General features: G+C 54.5%; 8 protein-coding genes across 8 annotated transcripts; 4 read left to right on the plus strand and 4 right to left on the minus strand.

Moving 5' to 3' along the window:
- Nucleotides 1-1,543: 1,543 nt before the first annotated feature.
- Nucleotides 1,544-2,076, plus strand: BKA78DRAFT_294347 (uncharacterized protein; the record flags this gene model as incomplete). Its single annotated transcript, XM_066886334.1, has 4 exons — nt 1,544-1,577; nt 1,635-1,763; nt 1,880-1,943; nt 1,965-2,076. 4 exons carry the CDS (start codon nt 1,544-1,546, stop codon nt 2,074-2,076), a joined length of 339 nt encoding a protein of 112 aa, XP_066745045.1.
- A 4,359-nt stretch (nt 2,077-6,435) lies between these two features.
- On the plus strand, nt 6,436-7,518 carry BKA78DRAFT_294348 (uncharacterized protein; the record flags this gene model as incomplete). Its single annotated transcript, XM_066886335.1, has 6 exons — nt 6,436-6,555; nt 6,660-6,796; nt 6,860-7,079; nt 7,130-7,265; nt 7,324-7,449; nt 7,508-7,518. 6 exons carry the CDS (start codon nt 6,436-6,438, stop codon nt 7,516-7,518), a joined length of 750 nt encoding a protein of 249 aa, XP_066745046.1.
- A 1,280-nt stretch (nt 7,519-8,798) lies between these two features.
- BKA78DRAFT_294349 (uncharacterized protein) lies at nt 8,799-9,119 on the plus strand (the record flags this gene model as incomplete). The annotated part of the gene is made up of 1 exon (XM_066886336.1): nt 8,799-9,119. One exon carries the CDS (start codon nt 8,799-8,801, stop codon nt 9,117-9,119), a length of 321 nt encoding a protein of 106 aa, XP_066745047.1.
- A 709-nt stretch (nt 9,120-9,828) lies between these two features.
- Nucleotides 9,829-12,713, minus strand: BKA78DRAFT_280580 (major facilitator superfamily domain-containing protein). The gene is made up of 11 exons (XM_066885618.1): nt 12,146-12,713; nt 12,055-12,066; nt 11,882-11,974; nt 11,773-11,825; nt 11,578-11,695; nt 11,404-11,526; nt 11,312-11,353; nt 11,233-11,263; nt 10,923-11,168; nt 10,551-10,830; nt 9,829-10,489 (listed from the first exon to the last, which is right to left on the minus strand). The coding sequence occupies exons 1-11, from the start codon at nt 12,340-12,342 to the stop codon at nt 10,167-10,169; spliced, it is 1,518 nt and encodes a 505-aa protein (XP_066745048.1). The 5' UTR covers nt 12,343-12,713; the 3' UTR covers nt 9,829-10,166.
- Nucleotides 12,714-14,466: 1,753 nt separating this feature from the next.
- BKA78DRAFT_310714 (uncharacterized protein) lies at nt 14,467-15,712 on the plus strand. The gene has a single exon (XM_066888148.1). The coding sequence runs from the start codon at nt 14,826-14,828 to the stop codon at nt 15,291-15,293; it is 468 nt and encodes a 155-aa protein (XP_066745049.1). The 5' UTR covers nt 14,467-14,825; the 3' UTR covers nt 15,294-15,712.
- A 668-nt stretch (nt 15,713-16,380) lies between these two features.
- BKA78DRAFT_294352 (uncharacterized protein) lies at nt 16,381-17,028 on the minus strand (the record flags this gene model as incomplete). The annotated part of the gene is made up of 1 exon (XM_066886337.1): nt 16,381-17,028. The coding sequence occupies one exon, from the start codon at nt 17,026-17,028 to the stop codon at nt 16,381-16,383; it is 648 nt and encodes a 215-aa protein (XP_066745050.1).
- A 568-nt stretch (nt 17,029-17,596) lies between these two features.
- Nucleotides 17,597-18,052, minus strand: BKA78DRAFT_110448 (uncharacterized protein). Its single transcript, XM_066882248.1, has one exon. The coding sequence runs from the start codon at nt 17,923-17,925 to the stop codon at nt 17,647-17,649; it is 279 nt and encodes a 92-aa protein (XP_066745051.1). The 5' UTR covers nt 17,926-18,052; the 3' UTR covers nt 17,597-17,646.
- Nucleotides 18,053-20,856: 2,804 nt separating this feature from the next.
- BKA78DRAFT_294353 (ribonuclease R) lies at nt 20,857-23,903 on the minus strand (the record flags this gene model as incomplete). The annotated part of the gene is made up of 3 exons (XM_066886338.1): nt 20,857-23,046; nt 23,092-23,660; nt 23,708-23,903. 3 exons carry the CDS (start codon nt 23,901-23,903, stop codon nt 20,857-20,859), a joined length of 2,955 nt encoding a protein of 984 aa, XP_066745052.1.
- Between the last annotated feature and the right edge of the window lie 163 nt (nt 23,904-24,066).

The raw sequence follows: 24,066 nt of genomic DNA on the forward strand, positions 1-24,066 counted from the left end.
ACGCCCCGTGTGGAAGTTCGGTTTCCCCCGACCTCTCGCCGTTTCATGCTGGATTGGGTTGTAGAGCAGTTGGAGATGCTCGCTCACATTCCTCCAGGTCCCAACCGCCTCTTCCCAAGACATGGAAGCAAATGGTCAAGCACCGTCTTAGCAAGCAGCTGCTGGAGGCTACTCATAAAGAGATGGAACAGCACCGGCGCAATTGAACCTATCGCAAAGTTCGCAAACCTACCCGCGCTGAAGTTGCTGAGGTGCTTCTTCTCCCAGTCAAATGGGTCTGGGATTACAAGAAAGACGCCGACGGACGTCTGGCCTAATACAACACACTCTTTGCCCCTCACGTTTCGCCTGCAGCTGTGCTAGCTGCTCTTAGTTGATATGAGGACTGGGTAAAGCTCGCAAGGATGCTAGATGTGAGGCACCAACAGATGATTGAGTTCGACCAGCATCCAGCTACTCGACTGGTCTGGAAATTCCTCTACGAGCGCGCAACCAAGCTGAAGTGGTACCTGATGCGCTTTCCTCCCTGAACACTGAGCAGAGGTTTGACCGCACTCTACCATCTCTGCGCGCTGACTGCAGCTCACATTTCTGGCAGACTCACACTCAAGCGAGAACGAACAATCGACCCAAGATTGCAGACCCGGAATCAAGCAATACAGGAGAATTTTGCAGAACAAGAGGATGGCATTGCAGCTGACGAGCTTGAAGTGGGCACGGAAGCTGTATGATACAAAAGAGTCTGGGGACGGGAATCTCCTCACTGCGACAAACCGAGACGGAAGTAACTTTGGTGTTTTATTCGTGGTTTTTATCACCGTGGAATGTGACAAAGGTCGGCCGAGCGATGGGTGGAACATAGAAATGAGAATTGGAGTCGAATTATCAATTAGAGTCAAAGAAAGTTGGCTCAAGTCTTTCATGAAGGCGCCAGCACAAAGACTGTGGGGTGTCTTTCCTCCTGCTTCCCTCGGTAAACAATGGCATTGTCTTTCAGTTCAACGACAGCAGTCGGGCTGCACTAACATACAGTAAGCCTCGCGGCATCGACAGCGATCTGGCATGCCTGTCGCAAAGAAGCGTCTCTCTACTAGCGCCAACATTTCATACGGTTCGGCGCCTGAGCTCAAAGAGGGACAGTAGACACCGTATATCGGTTTGAGCAAGGTCTTTCCAGGGGTGCTGCGTGAGGTTTCTCAAGCCAAATAGCTGAAGGCAAATCTCGATATGCTCTTTGAGCTACGAGGTCAGTGATGCTGTTATTGTGGCAGTTTTAACACTGTCGCAGAAGGAGGTATTGCAGTCTCGCATTACTTACTGACGCGTTCTTGCCCGCGGACGCACTGCCGCCGAATTTGTCCTACAGGTCTGCCCACCTGCTTCCCTGGAGCCCGCCTTCCTCGCCGACGCACCTCCTCGGCCACCTCTCATCCCGACGACTCTTCGGAACCGACACCCAACACCGATCACCTCCACATCAACCCTTCAATCACTGGCTACAAAGCCTTGCCATCTTACCCGTCTCCTGGAAGCCGTCGCCAGGATGGTCTACTGGAACGTTCTTTACCATTCGGACTGTGAGTCTCATGTCTCGCCCCATCTCTACGTCTAACTCGAGCTGACCTGACTCGTAGACGAGAACATCAACATCATGCTCATCAAGGCCGAGAACGGTGGCTTCCCACCAACCTCCCGTCGGTATATGCAGGAGTGGGCGTTGGAGGAGCTCGCGATGCTGGCCCAGATTCCTGAGGGCTCTCCCCGTGAGTTCACCATTAGTTCTGTCAACTCCTCGATGATACTAATACGCGGACAAGAGGTCGTTCACCAAGCCATGGTTTAGCATGACATTCGCCCTGACACGTGCCCCATTTGGAAGGACCTGTACACCCGGGCTACCCGCCTTGGGTGGTATCTGATGAGGTTCGGCGTCTGAGGTCCTGGTAAGTTCGGTGGTCTTCCAGCCTTCCCTATCAACTTGAGCTTACACTATTAGTAGAGACTCACATGCCCCTCGAAGATAAAAGTGGTCCCCTACTGGAGATCATTGATATCTATCGTCACGAATACTCTTGAGTGCAAGACTCGGTACCAGGGATTATCCCCCAATGCTCTACGATCATGGACCCTCGACCGGGAGAAACCAAAGGGCAGCTCCAACGCATGTGCCACCAATACTGCAGACGAGAAATAAGGCTCTCTCAACTTGCAGCACATCACAACAGCAAAAGGTCGGCGGAGTGGGCGAGCAGGTGGGCAGAAATACTCAATGAACAATGCTTTTCTTTCAATGGCCTAGTTGGACAATACTGCGTCTTTCCTTCCTAGGGTGTCAAGAGCGCGCTAGCAAGGCGGCTTTCGAGGCAAAGGTTGTTTATCAGGAGGTCGAGGGTGGTGCCTGCTAGTCACAAAGAGTTGCGAGAGACATGGAAATTTTTACAAGTGGCCGCAGAGGTGTGGTGCTGGCGCCACCTGTGTTCGAGACGGCAATCACTTGCGCCTTTTTAATACCTCCTTGCGAAAGATGCACTCTCCCCATCATATGGGCTCTGCCCAGTGGGCGGTGCTTTTCAAAGACAACGACGCGATCATGATTCTCCAGAGACAGGGCTTCAAGTTCAGAACGTCCGCTCGCAACAGCCCCTCAGAATCACTTTCAGAATAACTTATGTTCCTAGGGCGCACCTTCCTCGCTGAGTGTCGGTGACGGGGCATGTAAACGACTGCCTTCCGCCCACATCTGTTTGTCACTGACCACATAGTCCGCCACCTCATCAGCTACAACTCACCGCACAACACTTTTGTATACTGGAACATCTTATACAAGTCTGAATGTGGACCTTCTCTCCCGTCTCATTCACACGCTTGACTGGAGCTGATGCGACTGCTTGCAGACAAGAGTATCCACGTCATGCTAATCAAGGCCGAAAGCGGTGGCTTTCCGCCTACGTCGCGCAGGTACATGCAGCAATGGGCCATACATGAGCTTGCTATGCTCGTTCAGATCCCTCATGGTACAGATCGTTGGTTTCCCACCTGTGCTACTCAACCAGTCTTCGCTGGCGCGGAAAAGACACCATGCGCCAGGCAATGGTCGAGTACGGCCAGCACCCAGACACGCACCTCTATTGGAAGCGATTGTACACGCGTGGTACCAAACTTGGATGGTACTTGATGAGATTTGGTGTCTAAGTTCTGAGTAAGTTTGGTTGTCCTCGAACAGCCTTAACTGTCGGCTTGAGCTCACGTTGCCGGCAGATATTACCGGGTCCCAAAAGATAACCCAATGATACCCGGAAATCAAAGATGGACGGCATTTCTCGTCAAAAGTACCACCTTACACGCAAGACCCGAGAATTCCGGTATTCACCCAATGCTCTGCCTGAGAGTAGCACTCGACCGGGGATCAAAAGACCGCAGTTCTCGCGCATCGGCTTCAGGTACAGCAAAATTGCTCAGATTTTCAACGGCTTGTGAAATAATATCATGGTGAAAGGTTCGATCTTGTTGGTGAGGTAGCTTGCGCAAATACTTCACAAAAAGAAGGCTTTCTTTACATTGCCCGCCAATTGTGTGACACATGGATTGGGACAACACTTTGAAGAAGCTCTGCATATTTCCTTCCTAGGGTTTGAAGAGAGCGCTCGTAAGGAGGCTGTATATGCGAGGCAAATATTGTTTCTCAGGAGCAGCTGTGGAAGACATTCATTGGCAAGTGATGCAGTGGTGCGGCGCTGCCGCTTCCTGTGCCCAAGGCGTTGGTACTCCCTGGACTTTGCAAAAGCTGAACTATTCCAAACCACGGCTGCTCACACCATCCACTGCTCGACTCGTGCACTCTCCAAACTATCAAGAGCAAGGAAGAACTCACCATCGCTCAGCCAGGCGCCCGCACCCTCAAATCCGTCCTTTGCTCCGACTATTCCTCCGACTCCCGTCTTACAAAGAGACTTTTTATAAACAGTATCTAGTTTTCCGAGAACCACTCACTGCCGTTCGAGACTTGTTTTCTATCCCAAAGTGGATTTGCTTCCGTCTCCTCGGTCCCTGGACGTCCATTGGTTCTTTGCACGATCGACTGCGACCTATCGAGCTGCATTGAGTCCTTCATACGCCATCATTGAAAGCCCATTTCCGCCAAAATGGTGTGGTGGAACGTTCTCCACATGGCAGGCTGTGGCAGAAAGGCTTCACAAGGCGGAAGGACGTCTTCAAGTTTCCACTCCCGCGTGGCTTTGAGCTCACACCACTAGCATACCGACACTGAGTTCTCAGCTCGGCATGGACAGTGCTTCGTTGACCCGGCCTTTACTCGTGGAACGCTTCGCCGCACTCGCCTAGCTGTAGCACTCGCACAACGATAATAGTAGAACCCTCGAATACTCTTTGTGACAGCAATTCGGCGAGCGTGCCATCAATCAGGCCAAAGATCGCTTGGTCTTCTACCCTCATGGTTGTACGCACGGTGTGATGACATAGAAGTGCAAGGACAAGAAAATCCCATCCGCTTCTCGTTCGCGCTTCGTCCGCCATTTCGTCCGCTCTTTCCAAAGAACTGCTCCGGAAAATAGCTGCCCGCCAAAGCGATCCTCAAGACCGCCGACATCGAAGTCCCGTCTGTCGTCCGGAAGGTTTACGGAAATCGAAATGACGCGGAGCGGGAGCTCGATGGCGGGCGCGAAGAAAGCGCGAGGGCTGCGTCAGAGCCGGAATACTTTGACCTTGACGAGCTCGCCAAAGAAGCTGCAGAAAGTGCCACATTGGCCCAGCCCGCCCACAAGGTGAAACTAGACGTCTTAAGCCTGGAGGAGGTAAGGAATTTGTATAAAATCTTGCTGTTCGCGCATCTCGTTTGGCAACGCTGCTTTACATACCCCAGCATCCTGAAAGGTCTAGAGGAACATTTCCCTTGTATATTTATTATTTTAGCTATTGCATGTTATTTTGATATGCGCCCAAATACTTGCCCGTTCTGGAAGCAGATGCACAGGCGTGCCAACCACCTGAGTTGGTACCTAATGCGTTGTTTAGACAGGCCCTCGCATTGGAGTGGCCTGTGGAGGTTCTTCGCCCGGTGCAAAACACCACGACGGTAGAAAGCAAGAGCGCGGGAAAAAACTATTGTGCAAAGTTTGAAAAGTACACAGCAATTTAGGAATGTCTAGAGTTTGTGATGCTAGCATGGCTGCAAGATCTTCTGGGCCGCAGAGACGAAGCATCCAGGCGGCATGGCTGACCTGCCTGGCTGCCTTCCTTCCTGGGGCGCGCCTTTCTCGCCGACGCGTGGCGGCCAGCACCGCACCTCCGCGGCCGTATGTAAACAAACATCATCATCCTCTGCCGCTCACGACTCTTTGTCACCCTCCACTAATCCGCCACTTCTCGTCACCACCCTCTCATCTACTTTCTCTCAGAAGCCAAACAAGCGAGAGCGTTGCGCGACTCGTTACCACCCACCAAATTTCATCAAATATCTCTAGAAAGAGCCAGCTTCAACACCTCAAATGGTTTGGTTCAATGTTCTTCACCAGTCTGAGCGTGCGTTCCCGGGACATCTCTCATCTCATCTCCATGCTCCACTCTCGCTGACCCAGCCACAGACGAGATCGTCGACGTCATGCTGCTCAAGATAGAGCATGGCGGGTTCCCTCCAACGTCCAGGCGCTACATGCACGAGTGGGTGATCGAGGAGCTGTGCACGCTCGCCGGAATTCCTGAGTGCCCAGACGGTCAGTTCCCCAGTACAGATACCAAACCATTTTATACTAACACGGGAAGAAGACATCAGATACAAGCTGATGCTGCACTACAGCAAGCAACCTTTTGTTCATCATGCCTGGAAGCTCAACTACAACCGTGCGATCTACCTTGTCTGACGTCTATTCAAATTCACTATTTGGGATCCTGGTAAGTTTGATGGTCTTCCAACCTCGCAAGCCGACTTCAGCTCACTCTATTCTGAGACTTGGTTGACTCGAAATCTGGCCCACACATCTCAACCTTCAATGAATAATCTCGTATCGGTCGTTTTACAAATTTGGTTCTCTTCACAGCAATAGAGGAAAATCATCGAAAGACGAGGGTACGAAATCTAGGAAGTTGCGGCCTTGGATATCATTTGGGACCTTGACCACTTACGACACAAGGAGGCTTCCCGTTACCGGGACGGATCTCCCTCACTCGCCATGAGAGAATCGTGAGCGTTATGGATGTGTACCAGATACAGCGGAGGACACGGCACCGGTTGCACATTGTAAACTACAACAAGACATTAAGGCGAGAAGCCACCTGGACGACATGACTCTGGCCGTGTGCGAAGAGCACGAAGTAGTAATTTTTGTATGGCCACGATAGCAGATGGAAAGCAAAAAGTCGGCAACGGAAAATTGTCTGAATCTTTGAAAGCATACACACAGGAATTTGAGGGTGTCCAGAATGTCCTGGGGTGCAGAGACGAAGCATCCGGACAGCATGGCTGACCGCCTGCCTTCCGTCTTGGGGCGCGCCTTCCTCGCTGCGCCGATGCGCGGTGGTCGGTGGCGCACCTCCGCGGCCGTATGTAAACAAATATCTTCCGCGGCCCCTCACGACTCTTCGTCGCCCTCCCTCAATCCATCATCTCTCACAACGGCCTCCTTTCTCTCATCTTCTTCCTCCAGCTTTCCACACGTTCTCGATACCTCTCCCTCTGCGACTTAGACTATCAGGTCCCTGCACCTCCACATTCAAGCCTATTCTCCTACCGTGGAGGCTTCGCAAGCCGGAAACTCAAGCTCCTCGTCGATCCCAACAGGCGGTTCCTCACACCTTCCACTGCTTGACTCGCACGGACTCACCAAACAAGCATCGTTTCTCACAGACCCTTCGAACAACTAGACACCCAATCGAGAGCTCCCTATGACAGAGCAGTAGCTCACAGGGATTTGTTGGCCGAGAACGATTCGCTTTCGGTCGAGGCCTCTTTTCCCACTACTCGGAACTCGATTTGCTCTCACCAGTCTACACTAAGACTTCATTACGCCACCCGACCACTATCTTCGTCAAAATGGTGTGGTTCAACGTCCTCTACATGTCCGATCGTACGTTCCATCTCTTCTCTCAATTACATGCGCAACTCGCGCTGACCAAGACCAAAGATGAAAGTATCAATGTGATGCTCCTCAAGATCGAGCACGGCGGATTTCCACCGACCTCAAGATTCTTTATGCATGCATGGGTCATTGACCAGCTATGCATGTTGGCTAGGATCCCTGACGGCCCCGATGGTTAGTTCTCAAGCATGCATCCGCCATCTCAGTCGTACTATATTAACACATTGAGAAGAGTTCAGGTACTACGCCATGATGAGGATGAGCAACTTAGCCTGCGTCGACCCGATCTGGAAGGAATTGTACAACAGGGCCATCTGCCTCGGATGGCGCCTTTTCAAGTTTACCATCTGGGATCCGGGTAAGTTCCATGTTCTCCCAGCCTTGCACGTTGCTTTGAGCTAATACCACAGTTGCAGACTTGGATTGACTTCTCGGATTGGCATGAAAAGTCCCCCTTGACCAATTTTGCACCGAATCGCTCTATCAGCAGCTCGAAGACTCGCACAACGACAACAGTGCATTCTTTGAAGACTCGTGGTTCTGGTGAATATCTGCTGCCCCTCGAGCAATTTCTTCCCTTCTTGCGAGGCTCTCACGACTCAATTCGCAAACGAAGGACACCTTTTCACTCAATGAATAAGGTGCACGGTATGAACAAGCATCAGTCACAGAGATGGACCTTGACATTAGTTGGGCTACTGGAAATGCCGGGGTTCTGTACAAAAGACACAACACATTTTCCGGCCGGCAGATCCCATGAATAGACGCGTGCGGGACGCAAGCACAGCAACATCGCTACCATGAAGGAACTGGAATCCAAAACTACCGGCTTGCTAGGAAGGCCTCAGCGTCCTGAGAAAAATTGAGACCCTTCATGCCGGATGGATAGATGCAGCCACCCGATCAAAATAAATGGAGTCCTAATTTCTGGCGAGATTTGCGAACCAGTAGTCTGTCTTGAAGACGTGATGAAGCTGATCTGAACGCCGGCCGAATGCCGTTGCTGACTTGAGCAGAGCTGTCGTGTCTTCAACTTGCGTCCTGTTCCAAGGGGACAACAAGCCCATTGTCCGGAAACAAAAGAGCGCTTTCAATGCTGCTGGTTTTGCATCTCTCCCCAACATTCGGCCAATCTGGCTCGAGGATGACACGTTTCAATCGACCAAACCACCCTCAGAAGACACAACCAACAAGGAGCTTTGTTACCAGTTGTCTGGCAGGCGCACTTCCACCGTCGAGCGCAACAACACCATCCGAGAGTAGGCGTATTTGGTTCGAAGGCTGAGTCGCTCTCATCTGCTTGCACGATAAGATCTCGAAGATTTTCTTTTATTTGTAGAACATGCGTGGTGTTTGACGGAATACTCTAGGGTGCATGAATCCCCAACATTCCAAGAAGCAGTCATCTTGGCAGCGCCTTTACAGTTTGTTGGGGTGGACTGCATAAGGGTTCGCGCCGTACCTCCGAGGTGAATATAAGATCCAGGAAAGCGCTGGTTCGGCGCTCATCCACGCTCCCAATCTCTGATTTTTGGCAGCTCTACTTCAAAATCTCCCCACCATCCCCGAACTACAAACCAACCGAAGGCACTGCAAGCGTACCAATACAACTTCATGTAAGACCATGTCTTGCCTCCACATTAGCGCTGCCTTTTGGCTAAGTGGATAAGCAAATGCCGGGTCAAGCTAACGTCCTGTCTATTCAGCATGGATACCGGATTGACAAGTTGCGGTGCCCAGATTGTCAGGTTGGAGTATCTGATGCTCAGCGAGTCCGAGCGGCACGCCATCCGATCGGTGTACATGCCGGCGGTCATGGAATTGACCTCGCACTACCAGGCCTCCACTCTTCAGCACTTGCTTGAAGAAATGGCAGAGCGGCTTTTTACACGCCTTTCCGTCGAGCAGACGCAAGAGCAGAGAGACTCTACCATCCATGAGGTCATTACGTCTTTCAGCAATAGTGTCGCCAACCTCCGACGTCTTCCAGTAAGACCACCTTTGGTAGCTTGCTTGTATGGATTTTGACTAACACTGTCAGTTATCACAGCAGCTGTTGATTCGTTTGGCCATCAGAAGGGCACTCAGCCGCTATGAAGGAAGATGATGGTATGACTCTATGGCACTTCTTGCGAACACCTCTCGATATCGTGCTAATGGTTTGTTGTCCAGTTTGCTCCGCAAGTCGGCATCAAATTCTTTGCCTTTGGCGTAGAAAGACGTTCGTAATTAGTTGTCGCTCTATTTTTGCTGCTTTGACCGAGACGATTCGCTCCAAATGAGCGACCCGACTTGGCCTTCGCCACCTGCCTACTTTGAAATAGATCCACTTACCTGGCGCAAAAGTGCTCGTCCTCAGACTGAAGCACTCACCACCATTGTTCTGCATGCGTGAGAAAGGCTGGACAAGGAGGGCTGCACCGTACACAATGGATCCTGTATGTAGAACGTGGAAAGTCCAAGCTATGAAATGACAGTCTTTCAATGTGCGAGCAGTCGACAGGGCGTTCCGTCAGTGATGCGCAGTGGCTGGAGGAGGCGCCTGCAACGTTGCGCCTTCCCTTGAGGACTTGAAGATTTTGGGAAGGCTCACGCTCAAAATTTGGCAACCAAATTCAAACCAACCGAGCAACCGAGCAACACCAACCTCTCAACTTGCAGACTCATCAGACGCAGCAAGTCAGGCGCAAGATCATGGATGCAGTGCTTCAGCGTCCTGGAACATTCTGAGCTTCTTCGGGGTGTAGATACCAGGTCAAACCGGTGCACTGTTTTGTCACTCGGTCGTCTGTCTTGTCGCGATGAAGTTAAATTTGAATGCTTGCCCAAACGCCGTTGCTGTCTTGAAAACGGACAGTCGTGTCTCCTACCTGTCCATTGCTTTGAGGAAGCAACAAGGCTGTGGCCGAGAATGGGAGAGGAGCCTTTGCCATATCGACACTTTTTCATTTCACTTCAACAGCTGACCATTCTGGCGCCAACACGATACCTACCTTTTGAGTGACCAAAGCACCCAAACGCCCACCATCACCACCTCCAACACCGCCTCCACCACCCATCCTGCCCTCATCCACGCTACGGAATATACCTAAACCCCGGATGGCGATGCCCCAGCATCACGACCGCCCTCTCCCCACCCAAACCCAGCTCCTCAAACGCCTTGACGCGTCCATCCCTGCGCCCACATTTTCTCTGCGCATTCTCCCACCGCACATACGCGATGCCCACCAGCGCAACCACGACGCTTAGACCGCTCACGGCCAGGTTGATGCTGTGGCCCTGGCGGTAGGCGGGCGCGTTTTCCGGCAGATAAGTCCATGTGGCCGTGAGTGCGGCGACGGTGCCGAGCACCGTGATGTAGCCGCCGGCCACGGCGCGCACGGCGGGGCTGGCGACGTCTGTGCGTGGTGAGCTCGGATAGCCACAGGGGTCGAGGAAGGAACAGAGGAATGCACTCACTGTTGATACCCCAACTCAGAAATATAATCCCTGCACTCGCCGGTCCACAGGCCGCAAAGAAAATGGCCATATACTTGAACTTGACACTCGGCTCGGCGACGAGCACGGCGAAGCCGATGACCCCGAGCAGCGCCAGCGGCGGGATGAAGACGCCGCGCCGCCGCTTGCGGTCGCTCCAAAAGGCCGAGCTGATGCTGACGACCCAGCCCAGCGCGAACGGCGGCACCGTCATCAGTTGCGCTTTGGTCGATGTCCAGCCTAGGCCTTTGAGGATCGTGGGCTGTGATGGGCGTGGGGGGTTAGCCAGGGCTGGAGGGAGCGGGAAGGGGGGCTCAGGGGTAATATGGAAAGGGCAAGGTGACACGAGCGTACCATCGAGAAGGTCAGACTGTTCACAGTGAGTGCCGCGCACATGAAGCCAACAGCGCAAATCGTCGTGTTGATGTTGCAGATGGCGGCCTTGACGTGGCGCCGCTCGACGCGCTCCATCCAGTCGATGCGGTGGTCGAGCAAGAGCCGCTCCATCGCAATGTGCCGCTCGCGCTCATCGAGGAATTTGCATTGCGACGGGTTCGATACAAGGAAGAAGATGGCGCCAATGCCGACAATCATTGTTACCTAGATGCGTAGTTTTAGGTCAGTGAAAGGAGTAACATCGAGTGGCAGGACGGGAAGGACGAACCAGGCCCTCGAAGAAAAAGATGTTCCGCCAGCTGATATCGTCAGCGCAGGACATGCGAGTGTGGAAAAGTTTTCCTCACGTGTGGATCTTCATAGATTCTACGCCCCAGCTCGGAATGTGCCTGGCGAGTACATTAGTCGCCGCCACAGCTTGTCCGCACCATTCACGTACGAAAGTCCCGAAGCAAGGAGCCCGCCAAAAGCCCCAGCCAATCCCGTGGATGAGATGAAGAGGGAGATGCGAAAGAGCAGCTCCGTTCGCCGATAGAACACGGAGAGGTAGAACGCGAAGCCCCTGTCGAGTCGCCGTCAGATCAAATCGCTTCAAACGGATGAGGGAACCAACGGTATCACACCGCCTTCAAAGCCGCCGAGGACCGCTCTCGCGACCATCAAGCCGGCAAATTCTTTGACAAATGCGGTGCATAGTGAAATGAAGCCGAAGCCAATGAACAGGAACGGGACTGTGGAGTCACATGTCAGCGCCGACGGACTATCTCTGCCGCTGCCATGGCAGTAGCAGCACTGTTTACGAACATACTCCATATGCCGCCACCCAAGCGCTTCATCAGGACACTACTGGGAATGTCGCAGCTGCGGTTTAGTTAGCCAACGTTGCGTGAGCAAGACATAGCGGCGGGAGAACTGACATGCCAAAGACGACAAAGAAAATGGTCAACGCCCAGTTGAACTGGTGGCCCCTGAGGTTGAGGTCCTGCCGCAGGCCCTCGATGTAGGCGTTTCTGATGGCGCCTGAGCGTCAACACCAGATATACCATAGACTACAAGCGCATGTGCGCGCAGAATGGATTGGGTGCCTTACCCAATATTCGCACTACAGCGCAATCAGCCTTTCGTCTTTGCCACACTTCAAGAAATGGAGCCTTTCGGCTTGCGTCGCGCAAGGAACGTACCGATCCAGGAAGCAGAAAAGATACATGAACGTCAGTATCGGGACGAGATGCCAGTCCAGCTTTCTCCTGACTGCTCTTTCCTCCTCTTCCGTCCAGTCAGGCGTCACAGCTGCTACGCCCAAGTCGGAGGACGTAGATGGCACATCGTCTGCGCTTTTGCTCGGTGGGATGACTTCTTCGGCCTGTGGTTTTTCCATCGCTGCTCGTTCGTGCTCTCCGGAGGCACACTTCCCAGCTCTTTAATTTCTAGCCTGTTGCCGGTGACGCTGCGGTGACGGTAGAAGGCTTGATCGGTTGAAGCACCGCAACTGGTGGCCGAAAAAAGAGATAGATGAAGAAAGGAGGACTGGAAGGGCGCCACGGCGTCGGTAGAGGTGAAAGCTCAACCCCAAGAAAGCTTCTCGTGCCAGAAAACGCACGATATAAAGGAGACCACCGCAGACAAGTAGGGACACCCATGTGCGCAACCGGTCAGCCACACCCGCCAGCAGCCATGGTCGCAGCACATCTAGCCAAACGTACGGGCAGATAGAGGCCAAGCAGCCGGCAGCAGGGCGATGATACCCACGCTTCTGGGTCTGGACCTTCCGCGGAGCAGCGAAGCGCAGAATATGACAGGATATGCCAGGACCCAAGACCGACAAGACAAACCCAAGCAACGCCGCGCGCTTCTTGCGTCGCTTGCATGCGCGCCTGAACAGCAGCAGTGGTGGCAGCGTCATCCTGGCAGCGAGCGCGGCGGAGCGCCAACAAGCTTAACGCGAAGAAACGCAACATCAAGACCGCCATTCCCGTTGTTTTGGCCGTGGATCCTGGTACGGAGGAAATGGTAGACTGGCGCTTAATATTCTTGCTTTAATATTCCTGCTTTGGTGCTCGTCTACTGCGCATGCGAGCGCAGTGTTGATTCTGGCAAGATGGTGAAGGCGTGGTATGGCGGTCAATGAAGCGAGCGAAAATGTTTTCCGCGTCGACATTGCTGTCTTTGGAAGAAAGGAAAGTCAGGGCGACGCGCCGAGTCCTTCCGTCTACTTGCACTAGCTGATGTCGCCATGCATGTCTCTCAGCTAGCTGCCAGATAGTACCGAGCCAGAAAATGATGTGGGGGAAGAAGAAAGAGAAACAAAATAACGACGCTACCGGTCCGGGTACGTGCAAGAGCCGGAGACCCTTCCTCGGTTCATCATCTGCGGGAAAGCTGCAGGGTTGGTTGGAAGTTCGTCGATAGATGGCTACCTTACTTGCCATACCCTTGTCATGCAGTGATGAATGCGGGGATGTAGCTTCAGAGTATTCTGCGCGGTGAGGTAATGCGGGTGTATCTCCCGCGGCACTTGGTACGGCCGCATCCTGAGGTAGTTCTGATCAGTCGAGACGGTACGGCAGGAGGTCCATCCAGCTCCGGTGAATTTGGAAAGGTTGCAGAGCATTCAAACGAGGAGGTCTTGCTCTCTTCCAAAGAGCAGCTTGAGGACGGGCCTGCAGGGCTGCAATCTCCTCTCATCTCTTGAAAAATGCGCGCACTGTGAGGAGGCACTAGAAGTGTCAGTTAAAGCCCGACACCATTGTCAACCAAAAAACTCACAATTATGAGCCCATTCTCCGCGGCTCCAAGAAACCGCGCGACAAAGATTACCTTCGTAGCTCATCGCCAAAGCAAGTCGGAAAGTCTGTCTGTTCCCTCCGTCCGTCGACCTACCTATCTCAGTAAGCGTAGCAAACCACCCGCGCTTCTCTCTAGTCGATCCCTGCAGAAGCAATCAGGAGCTTAAAGTCAACTCAAAAGACACCGTGGTAGCAACGCTGGGCACCACCGCCCTCAGTGCACCATGTGCATAGTGTAGGTGATGGCGCGCCTGACTGCTGAACCAAAGTGGCTTCATCCAGTTCATCCAACTACACAGGTCGAGTTCAGCTCACCTTGGCTGCTTGCCATCCGCCAACTGTGATTGGTTGCGTGCCGCGCTGCGATGCGCCGAGGCGCGGATGGCTGCACGGTTTACCTATAGGTAAGGCAGATCCACAAGGTGCAAATACAGCGGTCGAAGCTTCTTTTGTTGTAGAAGTGCATGCTGCTGGAGCTTGGCAGAACAAAACACCTGCTAGGGCGGTTGCGTTTGTGTGTCTCCTACTTTGACATGACAGCTGACAGCCGGTCCGGGGCCTCCTAGCATGCACGGAAATGAGAAGCCGTCTGCGACAGAAGCGGGTAACATTGCCTTTTTTAAAAGCTGAAATGCTGGGTTGCGATGGATGTTGTTGGGTTGCTCGACTCCACTGAGTAACTGTTGCAAAGGCGATGCACTGCAGTGGTGCAAGCTGTAGGGATGATGCAATTAAAGATGAATTGGAAAATTCTGGACACGTCTGTTAGCACATCAGACAGGCAAAGAAAGCGCTTATCGTTAATCCGGTATTTTTCTGGGCACATGGACACCGTGTCTGGCCCTGCGCAAGAAAAATCGACAGAGAAGACTCGATGGACGGAAAAAGAGAAAACAGCACAATCACTCCCCAAACGCCTTTTCCTGATCCGCTCTTGCATTCCCCCAACCCATCAATCCGTTTGCCCTTTTGCGCCAAGAGAAATATGAAAAGTTGGTCGTCGCTCCAATGACAAAGAACCCTGTCGATGTGATGCAGACACGTACACTCGAACTGCTCCTGTGCGCCTGGTCCCATGGATGCAATATATCCAACAAAGAGAATGGCCCGCGGGAAAGCCCTCCTGACTCGACGGGCTACCGCGCTGTACTGCGGTCGCCTTGGGCAGTGGTTCCCGAGTCGCGCTGAATCCGTGGCTTCTCCCCCAAGCGGTATGTACACGGCGCGTCGAGCGGCGGCCAAAACCCACACTGGGCGCCGGATTTTCCGCCGCCAGCCATCGCGGCAGTCGTCTCATGGCCTTGCATCTTGTCTTGCTTGCCCATCACGGCTCGCCTCAACACCACGGCTATATGAACGCCGGCCATCTCGAGCTCGGCGTCGCACTCGCCCGCGCCGCCTGCTGGCCCATCATGAACGCGCGCGCCGTCTGCTCCTGGGCCTGAAACTTGCCATACTCGCCCTTCCACACATCGACCCAATAGCCCACCGCGCTCATCACGTCCGCAGCCGTCTGCTCGGCGCCATTGCTCCACACGTATAACGCCGTGATGACGACGGTTGCGACGACGGCGAGCCGCACGGCCAATCGCACCCAGAAGACGACGACGCCGTAGAGCATTTTGAGCAGGTGCAGCGACAGCCAGAGGATGACGAGGAGCAGCGCTATCGAGGCGAGGTCGGGGTTTGCGGGGATGCGCGAGATGAGCGGCTTGAGGTAGGTTTTGAGGAGGGAGAGGACGAGCGAGAAGGGTGCGGCTGTGCCCCCATTTTGCTGTGAGGATGTTTGTGCGCCGAGGAAGGCGGCCCAGTCTGGAGAGAGAGAGTTAGTAGATGGGTCGTGGAGTGAGGCTCCTGGCGGAGTGGCTGGAGCCGCAGCGGCTGTTGTTGTTGTTGCTGCGGCGCGGACAGCGTACCTTGAATAATGTCCATGACGGACAGACGAGCGGCTTGCGCTGGATGGCAGCTAGTGCGAGCGGAGGTGGACTGGCAGGACTGGCGGTGCAGCGGTGGACGGTCAAGGGGCAGACAGCGGGTGCGAAGCGAAGGATAGCGTTGTTTGGGATACGGTGGTGTTTGTGGACGGGAAGGGTTCTGGGATCGGCGGTGAGGTGAGTGGGCGGAGGGGGACTGGAGCTCTCGGAGGTGCCCGCTGTGCTGTGCTGCGTTGGGTTGGGCGGCTTGGCGCCCCGCGGCCACCACCTCGTTGCTTTGAACCGCATCAAGGCAGCTCTTGTTTGTCGCAGGTTGTCCAAAGACACGCTTGCTGGGCCGTCACTTGTTCGAGAACGCTCTTCTTTTATTCCTGACGTCAAAGAAAGCAAGCAAGCAAGCACAAATGCCTCCTGTCCATGGTATCTCAAAGAACCCACCCATGCGTCCATCCCTTCTTCCCTCAGACTAACGCTGAAGCAGATGCCATTTCCACCGTACTTCCGAATTCGGTCTGCTTTGGCTGATGCATGCCTGACAACTCCTCCTCTTCTGGTGGTATCTTCTCGTCTCTTCTTACACAACGCCATGCAACATGATGGGGCTAAGAATATGTACATTACAACATGAGGATCGTGAGTGAGGATTCGGCGTGCTGACACTCTTCAAAACTGCTGCTCCATGCAGCCTACAACATCTCAAATCTTGTCAAACGGGCTCGTCGTCTGCTGAAAGCCAAAGTCGAAATCCGACGCCTCCGACACGGACGGATGGTGCACCCGCGTGCTCCTGGCCGAAGCCGAATGGGTCCTCATGTGGGTGATGCCGTCCTTTTGCGAAAAGGGCGTCGGCGGGCGGTCCCGCAGCGACATGCTCGACTGGTTGCGGATATGGGCCGTCCGGCTGATGCTGTTGGTCCTCATCGAGGCCGGTGGTGTAGGCGGCATATTCATCGCCGTCGGTTCGGGCGCGCGGATGGTGGTGGGTTTCGGGCGATAGGCGTACGTCGGCACCTCCTCGAGGTCCTTTTCGGTGATGATCAGACTGTTCGACTGTCGGCTGCGCCGGTTCTGGCGCGATGACGGCGGCATGCGCGTGAGGGCCGGCGGCGGCTTTTCTGGCAGGATGCTGTATGATTTCTCCCGCCATTGGATCTGCGTGCTAGGCCGTCGCCATGATTCGAACTCGGCGTCGTCCAGCGGCGTCACGGCTCTTGCAATGATGGATCCGTTGGTCCTGCGGCGCCGGACTATGACGGCGAAGACACAGCCAATGAGTAGCAGCGTCGCCGTTCCACCCAGGACCGACCCCAAGATGATTGCCAATTGGCGGTTGCTCTGTGCCATGTCGCGATGAGGCCAAAGGGACAATGACGCAGTCCTCGATACACCGCCAGCGTCGTGCTCGGGGAGTTGGTCGTTATGGACCAGTAAAAGTGGTTACGACAGCCGGAAGAATCGAGAGGAGAGAAGCTTATTCGTGTATGCGGGCAATGGGCGCAGGGACTCGCAACAACGTGTCGACCGGGTTGCTGAAATGATGGAGAGAAAGCCAGGCGGACCGGTCAGGACGGGAGCGAAAAAAGAATGTTAGAGGCAGAGAGTATTTCGAAAAGCTGAAAAGCAGCACGGCCAATTGGGAGTGGGTGGAGAAGAGTCATGAGATCGGATGCATGCTGTGAGGTTGTACAATGGCGGCATGGGACGTGGAGAGCAGACTGGGATATGATGAGAGAGAGCAGAGCACGGCAGACGCGAGTAGAAAAGCAACGCCGGGACTACTGGGACCACAACCGGGGGGACGATCAGATCTTTTTTGGCCCGACGACGGCGCCGGCGACGATGACATATTCAAAGTGCGGTGAAGGTCAATGGTGGTAAAAGGTGGCGAGGTCAGCGCGTTCCTGATGCGCACGACAGACGGGAGAACGTGCTTGTGGTCAATCAGTCTTCCAATCAGAGAAGCTATCGTGACCTTTTCAGGGGCTGCGCGCAGGAACTGGCCCAGAGCCTTGAGCCTTGTGCCATGGGCGGCCGGCTGGGTGCATGGAGGGAGATGACGGATCGACTGCAAATGTCAAATTGAGAATGCTGACAGTCACTAAAGGTTTGGGCAAGGCGTCCAGTGTGGGTGTGGGAGGAGAAGACGGAGGTAGAGGTGTTGGGTGGTTCCGTTGTGGTGGTGAGTGCAGAGGCCAGGGAGCATCTTAGCACACGCGAGAGGCACGTCCAAAGGCTCGGCATGAAGACGACCTTGTTCTTCTTCACTACTCTCTCTCAGAATGGAACAAATCCATTGTCGGCCGTCAAGTCACACGCGCAGACAGGAATGGAGCGACCCAAAGTTGCACAAGAAGCAGCCTTGATACTGGCCTGATGAGTCCCCCCATGACTCGCCCACCCTCGTGCTGATCGACCGTTGAGGGCCCCGTCTCCGCGAGCGAAGCAGGTCGTCGGCCTTGACGCCCGTTTTTGAGTCGTCGGCACGAGGAATGTCTTTAAGATGAACACCTCGTCGCCGTCCAATCACGGCTGTGGCGGATGACCTGCTTGGACCTTGGATTCCTTGCGGCCGCCGTCAGCTGCACCCATCCACAAACCGTCTCAAGGCAGGACTGTGCGACAATATTGCTCTCTACGGCACGCGGCTTTTGACAAATCCTCAGCCCTGTTTCTTTGGAACTCGAATTCTCCAGACTCCGCGATAAGCTTCCCTTTTGACTGCGCATCCTCATAAGGGGGTAGCCTGGGGTCAGCGAGGCGGTGAGCCGCCGAAAATCTCTTGACCATCAACCCGGCCAACCAATCAGATGGCGACGCTCGGATTTGCTTTTGTCGTCGTAGCCGCGGGGGATTGCCTGGCCTCGATGGTCAACATCATTGTCCCATTTTCTACCCCAGTATTCATATCGCCGCGCCCCCTTGCAAATTAAGTCGGACGCTTGACAGGAGGCGTATCCCAGGGTCGCTCTACCCCTCCCCCTCGTCCGTCTTGTCTCCGGCCTATCCCCGGTCATTCTCTGCTTGCACCGTCTCGACATGACCTCCAGCTCTCTTCAACATGGTGTAGAATTCTGGAGACGACTTCAATGGTGTCGATACCCGACCATGGCCACGAACAATGCCGGCAAAAATCCAATCTCAAAGAACCACCAAAAACCCAACATCTCCGCCAAAGCCAACCCACTCCGGACAAACCTCCGCGTCTTCCCTGTCTGTCCATCCATCGCCGCCCCCCGTCGCCGACCAAACACGCCAAACACTCCATCTGCCTCTCCCTCCATGACATGCACATCACGTCCGCTGTCTCCACATTGCAATTATTGGCCAAAGTCCCAAGCGCCGCACCGCGTGCTTTTGATGAAGAAAAAGCATTCACCCACGGAACCAATAACAGACATGGTAACTAACCCTGCACCCACGCTGCGCAAATGAAGCAAACACCATCGGCTATGTATGTACAAGGACGGTCCGCTCCTCGCGTACATATGTGCGTCGTCACTACTCAGCACTCTATATGTTCATGTAGGAAGGGCGTTCGCCGAGATTCCCTTGCCCCCTCGGCAATCGCGGCGGCCGTCGTGTATCTACCTGTTCATAAACGACGCGAGCGAACATCACATCCGCTCGTACACACGTCCCATCTTCCGTCGCGTATCCACTCGCATACGCATACCCGTACCTAGTGTCGATCAAATCGCGACGCCGACATGCTGCTCTGCGCTGCGGCGCAGGTGGTAAATACGTCGACTACTGTCGCTATTCCTGGATTCTGGGAACTTTGGTGTTCCGAATCCCGAGTCTAGATGGCTAGCGAGCATGGGAGGCGTGGATGACGGTTTCCTGGCAGGAGGGTGTCGGATGAGCGGCTGGCCTGGTGTGTGAAGAAGCGAGAGACTAGAAGTTTGCTGCATTTAGGTTGTCTGCTGAATGCTAAGTAGACAGGACGCTGAGAAGTTGGCACGCATTGCGGAAGGACTGGTGTCGAGTTCGAGGCATCAGTCTTCTCTTGCACAAAATCCGTCGGCGAGCCTTGCTTGCCCTCGCAATCTTCCAATCCCCCCGTGTGTAGCCTTCCGCCGTGACGGCATTCAATACTTGTGAGATGTTGGACCATGTCAAGCTGCAGATTAAAAATGTCTTCATGAGCATCGCGTAGACAAATTACGGAGCGTCAAAGACCTGGAGCCTTCTTCAGACAAACAGAAACCCATCTCTGCAATGTTCCCTCGACTTGCCGGGTCTTTGCTGGGCTGAACAGCGCATGCATTTTTAGGAGAGAAGAAGAGTCGAGCCGACGTGTCTGCCCGTCCAGGATCCTAGCCAAAAATCAAAGGCACTCTCGACGCCGTCGAGATGCCCAGCTCGCCAGTTCCTAGGAAGAGGGATGCGCGCGACAAGGCCGACGCCATCATCATCGTCAGCATGAATCTCTGTACCACTCCGTCAGCCACAGAGCGAACTTTCGGTCTCACTCGCCATCATCTTCCTCGCCCATTTCTCGCATCACAAGAACCACCCCCCCATGCGGCTGGGAACAGCAGGACATCGTCTCGTCTCGAACAACGCCAACTGACATGAGGAGTCGCTCAAGAAGGCAAGCAAGCTTCGCCACAGTGACACACGCAATCATCATCCATCCACTCAATGCGCGGGCACGCGGCGCCGTCAGCACAGCGACCCAATCGAGCTGCCGATGTCTTGGTCGAGCAACGGGCTTCCCGTTTGGGACGGCGGTGCGGGGGTGTCAGACGGAAGGGTGCGGCAACGGGTAGATGCATAGAGGGGAGTGAGACGGATGGGTGTGAGATGAAGGAGGCGGGTTTGATTGAGGGCCACGAGGTGATGGATTGAGAAACGGTGGCGTGGTTGGGGGTTGGTTGGTGCGATTTGGGAATAGCGTGTTGGAATGCAATGGACCAAAATGGGGACTCAAACATGTTTGCTTTGCTTTGGCTGGCACGTCTGCTGCAGAGGGCGGCTGGATGTGCGTGTGGCAGCTCAGCCCAGCCAGCCCTATGCGGAGAATTGTTTGGTGGAGGGTTGATCTGGATGGATGGAGGGCAGCCAGCTACATAGGTACGGATACATGTCTCGCCTCACTTCTTCCGCTCCGCCACCTCGCCGCCGCGCGACACCTGCTCCATGACTCACCACTTGTTGACGATGTTGCGCTTACAGCAGACCCAGCTTGATCTTGCGCTTTCCCGTGCTCTCCTCAATCTCGTCCTGGATGCGGACCTTGACCTTCTGGAACAGCTCCAGCCGGACCTCGCGACTGCCCTTGGTCTCGAGCACGTAATTCTCGGCGTCAAAGTCGGCTTCGGGCTCCGGGGTGGCGAGGTCGCGCAGGCGGATCAGGCTCTCGATGCCGAAGCGCGGGACAAAGACGACGACGCCGTTGCTGAAGATGCGCATGACGAAGCCGTCCTCGTCGACCACCTTGCCCTTGAGCGCCTGACCGACAAAGTACTCGATGCTGGCGCGCCCCGCCAGCTGCGCGTTGCGGTGCCGCACGTTGATGTTCTTGCACACGCCCTCCAGCTTGCCCTTGCTGTGCAGGCTTGCGTCCAGCTGCTCGTATTCGATGGCTGCCGCCAGCTGCCGGTGCACCTCGAGATCAGCGTAACGACGGATCGGGGAGGTGAAGTGCGTGTAGATTTCGCTCGCAAGACCGTAGTGGCGGAATTCGGGGTAGGCTTGGGAGCCGGAGCAAAAGTACTCGGCGGCCATCATGCACCGCGTGGCCATTATGCGGACGAGGGTGTTGAAAAAGGGGTCGTTGTCATCAACGCACGTGTCGAGCGAGTCGGCGAGTGCCTTGGAGCTGTCGACGCGTAGCTCCATGCCCTTTTTGACCTTGAGCTGATTTGCCAGCTCCTCAAAGTTGTTGCGGGGCGGCGCTGCGTGGCGACGGAGGAGGGCGGTTTGGGGGAAGGATTCGTAGACTTTGCGTGCCACGCTAATGTTGGCGAGCAACATGAATTCTTCGACAAGCGAATTGGTGTCGAGAAGGCGCTTGGTCTGCACGTCGACAGGGTCTGATGTCTCGGACTCGGTCTGCACCTTGACTTCGGGACTGGCCAGGTTGAGAGCACCGGCGTCGTACCGTTTCTGGCGGAGCTTCTTGGAAAGCATCAATAGCGTTCTCATGCCCTGTGTCAGCTCGTCCTGCTGCGACGCGTCGTCGATGCGGATCTGCGCCTGCTCGTAGGAGAAGGCTTCTCGCGACCGAATAACGGATTTGGTAAAGTCTGCAGAGACAATTTCGGCATCTGGGGTAATCTCCCAAACCGTCGAAAATGCATATCGCTCGACGTACGGCTTGAGCGAGCAGAGGTCGGTTCCTAGAAGCATGGGCAACATGTCGATGCGCTTGTCCACCAGGTAGACTGTAGTGCCTCGCATGCTCGCCTCCTTGTCCATGGCATTGTTGGGCTTGACGAAATGCGAGACATCCGCAATGTGAACACCGACCTCAAAGTTGCCATTGGGCAGTGGTTTGGCGTGTAGTGCGTCGTCAATGTCAACACACCCAGGAGGGTCAATGCTACAGACGAGCAAGTCTCTCAAATCGCGACGACCTCTCCAACCAGGATCATCTGTGCTTTGTGGAACCCGCCAGTCGTGGCCCTCTGGCGGCAGGCAGTCGAGAACGGTCTTGGGAAACGGCCGGTACTGAACGTCGAATTCGAGCAGCAGTGCTTCAGTCTCGGCGCCTTTCGACTCGAGTTCACCAAGTGATCTCACGAAATGACCCATGGGATATCTCGACTCTCGATCCCACGAGTCAATTGTGACCAACACTCGCTTGCCCAGCATCTCACCCGCCTGGCGAGTGCGCACCCGAATCTTGGGAATGCGTTTGTCCATGGGGATGAGGAAGACGGTTTGCTGAATACGGCTTTGCTTAGCTGTGGATTTGACCGAATCCTTGTCCACATGGCCAACATATTGCCGCCAATTTCTCTTGATGATACCCACGACACGGGCAGTCGGTTGTGGTCTGCCCTCGGCGCTCTTGCCGTGTACTCTCTTGACTTCTTCTTGCAGCGCTCGCCTCTCCCGCTCCGTTACGACCGCCTCGCCTTCGTCAGCCTCGGCATTTTCATTCCGGTTGAGCGTCTCCTCTTCAATGATTTTGGAGGACGGAGCTTTCCACTGTTCTTTTGGTAGTACTTCGACAACTACCACGTCTCCTGATACGGCGCGGTTGCTATTTTCTCTGCCCAAGACGAGAAGTGCCTTGTCGAAAGCGGGTACATGGATGGAGCCTTCCAGATAGTTGTATGGGGAGACGTTGAAAATGCCTTGGTGCAAGGTTCCTGCCTTGACTCCCGTCATCATTTTCGATATGGAGTAGTACTATCACACGTCAGCAAAGCAAAAGAGGCATAATAAGCTACTGACCTCGGGGTACAGCCACTCTCCCTGTGCTTGGCGGACTTCTCGTTGCTCTTGGCCAGCGGCAACCATGTCGAGCAACTGATCAGCGTTGGGGAGGCCAGAGACGTAGTCGGATATGGACACTGCCGCAAGGCCCTCTGACTTGGCTTTGCGGAGGTTGTCCTTGTCGTCAGAGAGCATCACGACGGTAGGGCATTTTTTGCGTGCGCCAGTGGCCTGTTGAAGATGGTCGCCGTACCACTGCACGGCTTTCCTGACGGCGCGGTCATTGCGGTCATTGATGCTCTCGCCTTCATCGCGAGTGACATATGTCTCCAGTCTGAAGTCGTTGAAGAAGACGTAAAAATGCTTGTCTTCATTCTTGGTCAAGCTGATGAGACGGTGGTAGAGGGGAAGAGATCTATTCTTCACTTCCTCGAGCACAGTCTGCAAAACGATTACGTCATGAAAGGCAGTCTCATTTTCAAAGAGATCCATGCCAGTGAGAAAGGCATTGGTGTCGGGAACTAGGTAGTGGCCATTTACGAAGGACTTGGTGCCTGCTGGCCGCTCGGAAAGCACAAATGGAGAAACTGGATATGATTAGTAAGGAATATCATTGAGTTGTATTTGAACCAACCATTGTTGTTGTAGTCTCTAGGCGCAGTGTTGAGGCATGCAGTGCAAAGCTTCGAAGAGCAGGGAATATCTTGCCGTAAGTAGACCTCTCTCACGATTTTTTGGACTTTGCCGCTGCGGGTCGACCTGACGTAGACCTTGCTGGCAAGGTTGGGCGCGGCCGCGTCGGCCGCAAAGGAACGCTTGAGACTGGTCATGTTGAAGTGGCCGATGATTTTGACGGAGTCGTCAAGGTGGGCCGGCGGTCCAGTGATGCGCGGCCGTCGTTTGTGGTGGAGCACGTCGACTTTTCTGAGGTGGGCTGGCGTGTTTGATCTGTTTGCATTGCTTACTCAGCACCGCATGGAGCACTCACGATGC

Source organism: Phyllosticta capitalensis, assembly GCF_038381095.1.
Source record: "Phyllosticta capitalensis strain CBS 128856 chromosome Unknown BKA78scaffold_4, whole genome shotgun sequence".
Classification (NCBI taxonomy): Eukaryota; Fungi; Ascomycota; class Dothideomycetes; order Botryosphaeriales; family Phyllostictaceae; genus Phyllosticta; species Phyllosticta capitalensis.

Excerpts from the sequence above, each read along its gene's own strand:
- BKA78DRAFT_280580 (XM_066885618.1), bottom strand. The coding sequence starts at position 12,342 with ATGGAAAAACCACAGGCCGAAGAAGTCATCCCACCGAGCAAAAGCGCA. Across the intron at positions 11,696-11,772 it reads CTTGGGTGGCGGCATATGGA|TCCCGTTCCTGTTCATTGGC; the intron begins GTATGTTCGTAA and ends GTGACTCCACAG. Across the intron at positions 11,264-11,311 it reads GAATCTATGAAGATCCACAC|CTGGCGGAACATCTTTTTCT; the intron begins GTGAGGAAAACT and ends TGACGATATCAG.
- BKA78DRAFT_310714 (XM_066888148.1), top strand. The coding sequence starts at position 14,826 with ATGGATGCAATATATCCAACAAAGAGAATGGCCCGCGGGAAAGCCCTC.
- BKA78DRAFT_110448 (XM_066882248.1), bottom strand. The coding sequence starts at position 17,925 with ATGCCGAGCCTTTGGACGTGCCTCTCGCGTGTGCTAAGATGCTCCCTG.